Source organism: Echiichthys vipera (assembly GCF_963691815.1).
Source record: "Echiichthys vipera genome assembly, chromosome: 17".
Lineage (NCBI taxonomy): Eukaryota > Metazoa > Chordata > Actinopteri > Perciformes > Trachinidae > Echiichthys > Echiichthys vipera.
The window spans coordinates 1,206,002-1,217,339 of record NC_139842.1 but is presented as its reverse complement, the minus strand read 5'-3'; the positions used below and the strand labels follow the sequence as shown (position 1 = coordinate 1,217,339).

At 39.3% G+C, this 11,338-nt stretch overlaps 1 protein-coding gene across 1 annotated transcript; it reads right to left on the bottom strand.

The window, feature by feature from the left end:
* Positions 1 to 122: 122 nt before the first annotated feature.
* LOC310959409 (trypsin-like) lies at positions 123 to 10,238 on the bottom strand. Its single transcript, XM_083930740.1, has 6 exons — positions 10,136 to 10,238; positions 6,891 to 6,911; positions 5,679 to 5,838; positions 4,745 to 5,016; positions 2,809 to 2,948; positions 123 to 2,194 (listed from the first exon to the last, which is right to left on the bottom strand). Exons 1-6 carry the CDS (start codon positions 10,179 to 10,181, stop codon positions 1,907 to 1,909), a joined length of 927 nt encoding a protein of 308 aa, XP_083786866.1. The 5' UTR covers positions 10,182 to 10,238; the 3' UTR covers positions 123 to 1,906.
* Between the last annotated feature and the right edge of the window lie 1,100 nt (positions 10,239 to 11,338).

Here is an 11,338-nt window from a genome sequence, read left to right as displayed (position 1 = left end):
CAGCATTTGAATTCATAACTAGAGCAGTTTAAAGTTCAATATTTCTCTTTAATTCATATAAAATATGAAAACAAATGAAAACAAAGATTAAGAAACAAACTTTATTAAAAACACAGTCGACAGATTTGCACATTTGCTGTAAAACGTGTTTTTACGTCGTAATATTATTAATATTAAATTAATATAATATTAATAATATTAATCTGCAGCAGCTGTTTCTGATATTAGAGTAAAATAGAAAATGATTTATTAATATTTATAATTATAATAATGATGATTTTTTTATGCTATGCTTCAAAGAAAATCACAGTAACAAGAATAATAATTAATAATAATAATAAAGACATTAAAACATTTATGAATAAAAATCTGATTAATGAGCTAATACACAAATTAATAATGAATAAAGTCATAAACACAAATCTCTTTATTATTATTGCACAACTTCGTTCATTCATTCCAACAACCAGAGTTTATTTAATATTTAAAATTTAAATATTTGTGCAAATCAAACATAATTAAACACAGTGTTACATTTATTAGATTTATATTAATATAAAGATTAATTCCTTCATTTTCAGGCTAAATCTGATCATTTTAACGTCTTTAATAATAAACTTTTTCCCTTTTTTAAACTCTTTAAATCACTTTAAATAAATAATCACGTTCATAATTAAAGATTTCTTCACTTTGTCTTTAAATGATGAAACAATTTTTCAATTTACAATAAAAGGAAACGATGATTTTTAATAATAATAAACTTTTAAATGTAATTTCTTTCATTTCCAAACATTTTTCACTTTTTCTTTAATTAATTAAAATATTTTAAATTCTTAGTTTGAACTTGTTTATGTTTAATTCATCATAAAAACACAGAGTCAGGAGATCTGTTTAATTTCATATTTACATAATTCATCATTTTAATAAAGTTATTATTGATTAAATATGTTTTTATATTAAAATAAAATGTGATTATAATAAAAACAGATGAATGTTTCTCCTTCACGGCCCCGAGTGATCGATTCAACTTCATTAAATGTTAAAATATGAATTAATTATTATTTATGGACGAGAAGAAAATGTCTCAGTAACGACTTTGATCTTCGATTTCACTCATTTTTGATATTTATATAAATAAAATGTTTCTAATGTGAAGATTTGTTTCTTTCCTTTGTTTCATTTGATGAGAAACAAAATAAATCTGAATTTATTTGAATAAATCTTTATGAGGAAATTTTGCTTTTTAATGTTTTTCACGACTTTCTAACGTTTAAAAGACTAAATCCAGAACATATGAATATTAATTATATTAATTATTGTTTTATGAGTTTATTACGATAAAGACGTCGACACGTCGCTGCAGACGAAGCCGCGGCGAGACGCTCCGGATTTCATTTCTTATGAATTTTAGATTTTTTTCTTCGTCTTTCTCAAACATTTGAGGCTTTTTTGTAAATTTGGGATTTTTTTCCTGTAAATTAAAAAAAAAAATTGTAAATATGGGAATTTTTTCTTCATTATTTTAAGTTTATTTTATAAACTGTTGTTTTTCTTGTAAATTTCAGGTTGTTTTTTGCCAATTTGTGATTTTTTTCTCGTACATTTGAGGGTTTCTTTTAAAATTTTGGGATTTTTTTCTTCAATAATTAGATTTTGTTTGTAAATTTGGGATTTTTCTTGTAAATTTTAGATTTTTTCTTCATTAATTTATTTATTTTTTGTAAATTTGTGGATTTTTTTTTCTAAATTTTAGACTTTTTTCTCCTTAATTTGAGTTTTTTTTGTAAATTCAGGATTTTCTCATGTGACGTTTGTGTTTTTCTCGCTTTACAGAATCTCAGAGGCGAGCGTGCGGCGTTGGTCGTCGCCCGGCGTCGGACGTCGTCGGGTGTCGTCGTCGTTCGTCCTACGAGAGCACGAAGAGCGAGAAGAGCAGCGGTAAGACGATGAGCAGCAGCGGCACGGTGAAGGACACCAGGCGAGCCGTCCCGGACGTCCCGGACGTGGAGCCGTCGCTGGACACGAAGCCCGGCGGGTTGCCGGTGACCTGGCTGTTGATCCAGGAGTGGTACCGGGACACTCGGGCGTAGACTCCGGGGAAGTTCGGTTCAGCGCAGCCCCGTCCGAAGCTCACCACCCCGGCCTGGACCCAGCGGGTGGCGTTCTTCACCACCAACGGGCCTCCGGAGTCGCCCTGCAGGTCAGACACGTCTCATCAGCACCGCACCTCACCTGACAGGAGTCCTTCTGTCTCTAAGGTGGACCCACCTGACAGGAGTCCTTCTGTCTCTAAGGTGGACTCACCTGACAGGAGTCCTTCTGTCTCTAAGGTGGACTCACCTGACAGGAGTCCTTCTGTCTCTAAGGTGGACCCACCTGACAGGAGTCCTTCTGTCTCTAAGGTGGACTCACCTGACAGGAGTCCTTCTGTCTCTAAGGTGGACTCACCTGACAGGAGTCCTTCTGTCTCTAAGGTGGACCCACCTGACAGGAGTCCCTCTGTCTCTAAGGTGGACTCACCTGACAGGAGTCCTTCTGTCTCTAAGGTGGACCCACCTGACAGGAGTCCTTCTGTCTCTAAGGTGGACCCACCTGACAGGAGTCCTTCTGTCTCTAAAGTGGACTCACCTGACAGGAGTCCTTCTGTCTCTAAGGTGGACTCACCTGACAGGAGTCCCTCTGTCTCTAAGGTGGACTCACCTGACAGGAGTCCTTCTGTCTCTAAGGTGGACTCACCTGACAGGAGTCCTTCTGTCTCTAAGGTGGACCCACCTGACAGGAGTCCTTCTGTCTCTGAGGTGGACTCACCTGACACGAGTCCTTGCCTCCCTCGTCCAGACCGGCACACATCATGTTCCCGGTGATGATGCTGTAGGAGAGGCTGCACTGAGCGTTGGACACGACGGGGACGTTCACTTCCTGCAGCGTCTGAGGGAACGGGAGGGTCGCTGAGGAACCACACAAGAGGTATAAACGTTACACACACACACACACACACACACACACACACACAAAACAACCGAACAGCAGTTCAGAGTCTGGGGCCTTCTTGGAGACCCTGAATGGAGTCCTGCATGGGGCTCCAGTAGGGGACTCCAGAGTCCTGCTGGGAGACTTCAACGCCCACGTGGGCAACGATGGAGACACCTGGAGAGGCTGATTGGGAGGAACGGCCTCCCTGATCTAAACCCCAGCGTCTGGTGTTAGACTTGTGTGCTGGTCCTGGATCCTCTTTAACAAACACCATGTTGGAACAGAAGGAGGCTCAGAAGTGGACCTGGTTCCAGAGCACACTAGGCCAAAGGTCCAGGATCCAGTCTGTGATGGTCTCATCTGATCTGAGGCCGGATGTTTTGGACACTCGGGTGAAGAGAGGGGCAGAGCTGTCAGCTGATCACCATCAGGATCCCCCAGTTAGAGCTGGTTAATGTGGCCCGGGGAAGGGAAGTTTGGGGTCCCCTGCTGGAGCTGCTGCCCCCGAGACCCGACCCCGGATCAGAGGCTGAAGATGACACGAAAGAACACGGCACCAGAAAATAGTCCCAAACAAATTTGAGAGTTTTTTTTCCGGTAAATTTACAAGTTTAATCTCAGAGATTCAGTTCGATCGCCTCAAAAACGCTCTGTAATTAAATGATTTAGTAACTAAAACACAACTCCAGCTGTAAATCGCTGAGGTACTTCCTCTGTAACGTGACGCACGGGATGACTCAACGCTTTGGAGTTTTTCCTCAAAGCTATTTTGAAACTCTGCGCCTTGTGCAACGACTCAGGTGATGGAAACACCTGCTGTGACATCACGGGCTGGGGGCGTGGCCTGAACAGGTTTGGAGGAGCCGTGAAAGTCCCATTCATCAGTTTCTGTTGAGTCACAGTTGAGACGCACGTGTGCAAATACGATATAATATATAATTATACTCTGTTACAAGTGACACGTTTGTTTAAAATAACTAAAACACGACAGTCAAACGTGAAGTGTCAGGTTTTAAAGAGCAGTGGAAATACTCAAAGTAAAGTTTAGTGGCTTTTTCTCCAAAAAGATGCAAAATGACTAAAAATAGATGCAAAACCACCACAAAAAGATGCAAAATGACTAAAAATAGATGCAAAACCAGCCCAAAAAGATGCAAAATGACTAAAAATAGATGCAAAACCACCACAAAAAGATGCAAAATGACTAAAAATAGATGCAAAACCACCACAAAAAGATGCAAAATGACTAAAAATAGATGCAAAACCAGCCCAAAAAGATGCAAAATGACTAAAAATAGATGCAAAACCACCACAAAAAGATGCAAAATGACTAAAAATAGATGCAAAACCACCACAAAAAGATGCAAAATGACTAAAAATAGATGCAAAACCAGCCCAAAAAGATGCAAAATGACTAAAAATAGATGCAAAACCACCACAAAAAGATGCAAAATGACTAAAAATAGATGCAAAACCACCACAAAAAGATGCAAAATGACTAAAAATACATGCAAAACCAGCCCAAAAAGATGCAAAATGACTAAAAATAGATGCAAAACCACCACAAAAAGATGCAAAATGACTAAAAATAGATGCAAAACCACCACAAAAAGATGCAAAATGACTAAAAATAGATGCAAAACCACCACAAAAAGATGCAAAATGACTAAAAATAGATGCAAAACCACCACAAAAAGATGCAAAATATGACAATACATATTCAGTGCATACACACTCATCACAATAATGCGTTTAAAAATAATAAACTCACTCCCGTCGCTGTTGACGGTTCCCCAGCCGGTGACCCAGCAGGACGTCCCGGCCTCGAACGTGCTGCCGTCGGCCGCCAGACACACAGGTCGGATGTAGTCGTTGAAATCGACGGGTGACGACAGCTTCAACAGGGCGATGTCGTTGTCGTTGGTGTCCTCGTCGTAGTTCGGGTGTCTGATGACCTCTGACAGCGTCCGCAACACCTCGTGGGTGTTTATGGACTGTTGCGTTTCCCGTCCGAGATAAACGCGGAAACCAAACGTGCTGGAGCTGGAAAACACAGGTGAGGTGCTGCGTCAGTGTCACAGGTGAGGTGCTGCGTCAGTGTGTCACAGGAGAGGTGCTGCGTCAGTGTCACAGGTGAGATGCTGCGTCAGTGTCACAGGTGAGGTGCTGCGTCAGTGTGTCACAGGTGAGGTGCTGCGTCAGTGTGTCACAGGTGAGGTGCTGCGTCAGTGTCACAGGTGAGGTGCTGCGTCAGTGTGTCACAGGTGAGGTGCTGCGTCAGTGTCACAGGTGAGGTGCTGCGTCAGTGTCACAGGTGAGGTGCTGCGTCAGTGTGTCACAGGTGAGGTGCTGCGTCAGTGTCACAGATGAGGTGCTGCGTCAGTGTGTCACAGGTGAGGTGCTGCGTCAGTGTCACAGGTGAGGTGCTGCGTCAGTGTGTCACAGGTGAGGTGCTGCGTCAGTGCGTCACAGGTGAGGTGCTGCGTCAGTGTGTCACAGGTGAGGTGCTGCGTCAGTGTCACAGGTGAGGTGCTGCGTCAGTGTCACAGGTGAGGTGCTGCGTCAGTGTGTCATAGGTGAGGTGCTGCGTCAGTGTGTCACAGGTGAGGTGCTGCGTCAGTGTGTCACAGGTGAGGTGCTGCGTCAGTGTCACAGGTGAGGTGCTGCGTCAGTGTCACAGGTGAGGTGCTGCGTCAGTGTCTCACCTGGAGAAGCAGTGAGCGGCGGTCAGCACCCACTGGTTGTTGATGAGCGAGCCTCCGCAGAAGTGTGCGGAGCGGTGCAGACTGACCTGCCAGGGCCACGTCCCCGCGGCGGCGTCCTCTCCGCCCACGATCCTGTTGTTGAGCGGCGCCGTGCCACAAACTGCAGCGGACAAAACAGAGTTCATGCCAAATGTTTGTGTCTGTGCTGCTGAAGTGCACATTTAAAACACTTACACAAGCACAAAAAGATGCAAAATGACTAAAAATAGATGCAAAACCACCACAAAAAGATGCAAAATGACAAAAAAAGATGCAAAACCACCACAAAAAGATGCAAAATGACAAAAAAAGATGCAAAACCACCACAAAAAGATGCAAAATGACAAAAAAAGATGCAAAACCACCACAAAAAGATGCAAAATGACTTTTCAGGAGCTGACGTCCCATGAAGACGTCTTAAAGTGTAGCACCAGGCTCTTTGTCTGCACTTTAATCATCAGTAACCATGGAGACAGTTTTTATTAAGGTAGAAATCCAGGAGAGATGCTAACAGCCGGACGTGGCTAACAGTGGTTAGCTCGGGGCAGCACGGTGAAGGCATTCAAAGGTCTTTTTTAACCACTAATGCTGCTGAAAATAACAGCAAACCTCTGCAGCAGCATGAGAAGAGTCCCTACACACACAACAAAGCACCAATGGGCTCCTTCCACTGTAATGGACTTTACTATGAGAGGAGCTGGTACAGGGGCCAGTAGGTAAGTCTTTAAAACACTCTTTAATAAACTCTGGCTTCACTAACTACGCTGATGCTGCTTTGTTGTGTGTGTAGGGACTCTTCTCATGTGTATGTGTGTGTGTTTGTGTGTGTGTGTGTGGACTCTTCTCATGCTGCTGCAGAGGTTTGCTGTTATTTTCAGCAGCATTAGTGGTTAAAAAAGACCTTTGAATGCCTTCACCGTGCTGCCCCGAGCTAACCACTGTTAGCCACGTCCGACTGTTAGCATCTCTCCTGGATTTCTACCTTAATAGAAACTGTCTCCATGGTTACTGAGGGTTAAAGTGACGACAAAGAGCCTGGAGGAGGATTTTACACTTTAAACAAATAAACCAGCAAGAGAAATATGCTTTTGGTTCATTTCGTGGCACATTGGTTCAATGTTATTTCTTTGTCCCGCAGGTTCGATTCCATCGGCCGCTGAGACGAGAACTCACCGTCTGACTGTGCGTCGCTTCCTGAGGGAGACAGAGAAACACGGTGAGTGACCTGCAGCAACACAACAGACACACACACACACACACACACACACAGAGACACACAGACACACACACACACACACACACACACACACACAGAGACACACGGTGAGTGACCTGCAGCAAAGTTCAGCTCTGCCTTTGTCATTCATCATGTTAACGTTCCAGTGTCTGCAGCAACACAACACACACACACACACACACACACACACACACACACACACACACACACACACACACACACACACACACACACACACAAACACACACACACACACACAACAGAGACACACACACACACACACACACAACAGAGACACACACACACACACACACACACACACACACACACAAACACACACACACACAACAGAGACACACACACACACACACACACACACAACAGAGACACACACACACACACAACAGAAACACACAAACACACACACACACACACAGAGACACAAACACACACACACAAACACAACAGAGACACACACACACACACACACAACAGAGACACACTCATACACACACACACACAAACACAACAGAGACACACTCATACACACACAAACACAACAGAGACACACTCATACACACACACACACAAACACAACAGAGACACACACACACACACACACAACAGAGACACACAAACAAACAGACACACACACAGACACACACACACAAACACAACAGAAACACACAGAAACACAACAGACTGGTTGTGTTTCTCTGTGATTGACTGCCGTCGTCACGGTGACGGCTGCAGGGCGAGGTGGCCGAACCCGTCAGTCACGAGGTCGAAGTGACATAAAGAGATTTTATTTCCTTAATCCGGCGTCTTCATGCGTTTAAACTCAGATTATCACAGAAAACGATGTTTAATCTCTGTTTCACTCGTGTGCTGCGCTCACGTACGGAGGACGAACGCTGCCAAAAGCAACTATTAACTATTATTTATATTCATTTATATTCAAATTTATTCTTCTTTTTAATGTATTTTGTTTCTTTTCTTCTGTTTATTTCACACTAATTTATTTAATCAACAAATAAGTGAAAATTAAATTATATATATATATATTTTTAATCTCCATGAGACATTTTCCTGATTTAAAAGAAGAATATTTAAAAAATAAATACATTTAAAAAACTTTTATTAATCAAAAAAATGAATCCATGAATTCAGAAAAATACATTTTAAAAAACTATAAAAAATAAAATGAATAAAGTCATAATTTTACATTATTTCTGTTCATTTTATTTGTATTTATTAATCGTTTTAATGTATTTTGTTTCTTTTCTTTGGTTTATTTATATATTTAATCTTCTGTAAAAGATGTTTTTAATCTCAATGAAACATTTTCCAGATTAAAAAAAGGTTTTAAAAAATAACAAATGAAATAAATACATTTTAAAAAGCTTTTAATATTTAAAAAAAATGAATCCATTTTAAAAAACTTTAAAAAATAAAATGAATAAAGTCATAATTTTACATTATTTTTATTTGAATTTCTTCTTCTTTTTAATGTATTTTGTTTATTTTCTTCTGTTTATTTCCACAAATTAATTTAATCAACAAATAAGTGAAAAGTTAAAATAAAACACAGGAAATAAATAAGTTTTAAAAAACTTTTATTAATTTATTAATTTTAAAAAAGAATCCATAAATTAGAAAAATACCTTTTAAATAAATAAATACACAGTTTATTATTTTAGTAAATTATTATTTAACAGTTTCCTGCTCTTCTGCCCTGAGTATTAATTATTTATACCATTTAAATGATTATTGTTTTAATACGTTGCTTTATGGAAAGTGTGTTTAGTCAACTTTAAAATCTGTATCAGTTTAATTATTATTTTTATTATTATTTAAAAAACATCTTAACAGTTTTAATTTGATTTAATTTAATTATTTGCTTTTTTAAAAATAATAATTGACTTCCGTTTCCTGCTCTTCTGCCCTGAGTATTAATTATTTTATACCATTTAAATACATTTTTTTAATACGTTGCTTTTGTGAAAGTGTGTTTTAGCAACTTTAACATAAGTAAGTCATATTTTTATTATTTTTATTATTATTCAAATAACATCTAAACAGTTTTAATTTGATTTTATTTAATTATTTGCTTTTTTAAATTCAGTAGTATCACATCATCTTTTGGCATCTGTAAAATCTGAAGTAGTAGTTTTTATTATTATTATTTATTATTATTATTATTCAAATCACATCCTGTCAGTTTGAATTTATTTAATTTAATTATTTTGCTTTAAAAAATAATAATTGACTTCCGTTTCCTGCTCTTCTGCCTGATGCAATATTTAGGGTATTACATTATTTTAAACCATTTAAATGTTTATTTTTAATAAGTTGCTTTTGTGAAAGTGTGTTTTGGCAACTTTAAAATCTGATTTAGTATTTGTATTATTTTTATTATTATTCAAAAAACATCTTAACAGTTTTAATTTGATTTTATTTCATTATTTGCTTTTTTAAATTCAGTTTCCTGCTCTTCTGAGTTTCACATCATCTTTTGGCATCTGTAAAATCTGACGTAGTATTTTTATTATTGTTATTTTTATTATTCAAATCACACCTGGACAGTTTTGATTTGATGCAAATTTCATTTAAATTGCTTTGCTTCTGTCGTCTTCACCTTTAACCGTGAGTTTCACATAAACGAGTCCACGTGAACGAAAGTAACGTGATTTTATTCCTTTATTGTCTCGTTCTTCTGTTTTAAAGCTGCTGAACTTTCACACTGAGTCTCTGTTGTCGGGTTTCACACACGTCGAACTGTCACGGCTTCATTTCTTTACCAAATTAGAAGCGAAGCTCGTCGGCGGCGCCGGTGTGAACAGTCAACACGCTCCGAGTCAAACTGGCTTTTCAGGATTTTCATGTTGACTCAAACATTTTTGTAAAAGCCGTCGTTAATGAAACTGCGTCTCGGCTGCTTTCACCTGTGGGCACGTTTAATGCTCCTCTCTGAGCCCGTGAATAAAAGTCACTTCTGTGGAGTTTAAACCCGTTTGTTCTAAAACAGCGTGTCCCATCAGAAGCTGTCGCAGAGGGAAACTCCTCCAGATTCAATATAAAGTGTGAGTTTGTAAAATAACGATAATTCCAGGTGAATAAAACAGTGTGTTAACGTTTCCCCTTCATCGTAAACACAGAGTGTGAGCGCGGAGACACTCACCTGTGGGAACCAGCAGCAGGACACAAACGAGCAGCTTCACCTCCATGATGTCACTCTGAAGTGCGTCCTGTAATCAGTGCTGGAGGAGCAGCACGCCGCCTCCAGTGCCACCACACACACACACAACACACGCCCTCCTCTGTCAACACCGGCCACAGTCAGGTCGCAGCCAGGTGGCTCATTATTCATGTTCATCACTTTATCAGAGAGAGGCGGAGGAAGTGCGACTCCAAAAACACCAAACACATCAGTGAGAAGAGGCACAAAGACAGAAATGAGGCTTCAGGATTTTCTACAAACAGGAATCAGACTTACGTTTTATTTTAATAAGTATAAATGTTGACAAATGATTAAAAATGAATGAAACAAGACCAGAGAGAACACGACAACACAGAAACATAAGATGACTCAAAACAGATGCAAAACCAGCACAAAAAGATGCAAAATGACTAAAAATAGATGCAAAACCAGCAGAAAAAGATGCAAAATGACTAAAAAATGATGCAAAACCAGCACAAAAAGATGCAAAATGACTAAAAAAAGATGCAAAACCAGCACAAAAAGATGCAAAATGACTAAAAAATGATGCAAAACCAGCACAAAAAGATGCAAAATGACTAAAAAATAGATGCAAAACCACCACAAAAAGATGCAAAATGACTAAAAATAGATGCAAAACCAGCACAAAAAGATGCAAAATGAGTAAAAATAGATGCAAAACCACCACAAAAAGATGCTAAATGACTAAAAATAGATGCAAAACCAGCACAAAAAGATGCAAAATGACTAAAAATAGATGCAAAACCACCACAAAAAGACACAAAATGACTAAAAATAGATGCAAAACCAACACAAAAAGATGCAAAATGACTAAAAATAGATGCAAAACCAGCACAAAAAGATGCAAAATGACTAAAAATAGATGCAAAACCACCACAAAAAGATGCAAAATGACTAAAATAGATGCAAAACCAGCACAAAAAAATACAAAATGACTAAAAATAGTTACAAAACGCAATAAATGAACTTTTTTATTATTTATTTAACCTTTATTTAACCAGGGTTCAGAGAAACCAGCTCCTGGTTCCGTGCGGAGGACGCAGCAGAACCAAACGCCCTTTGCCCGCGTCAGCACGGACTCTGGGTGGATCCCAAACCTAAGAGCACAAAGAGACGCAGAGCAGGACAGACGCTGCGTTCCAG

Excerpts from the sequence above, each read along its gene's own strand:
- LOC310959409 (XM_083930740.1), bottom strand. The coding sequence starts at position 10,181 with ATGGAGGTGAAGCTGCTCGTTTGTGTCCTGCTGCTGGTTCCCACAG. Across the intron at positions 6,912-10,135 it reads CCTGCTGCTGGTTCCCACAG|GAAGCGACGCACAGTCAGAC; the intron begins GTGAGTGTCTCC and ends TGTCTCCCTCAG. Across the intron at positions 5,017-5,678 it reads GCCGCTCACTGCTTCTCCAG|CTCCAGCACGTTTGGTTTCC; the intron begins GTGAGACACTGA and ends TGTGTTTTCCAG.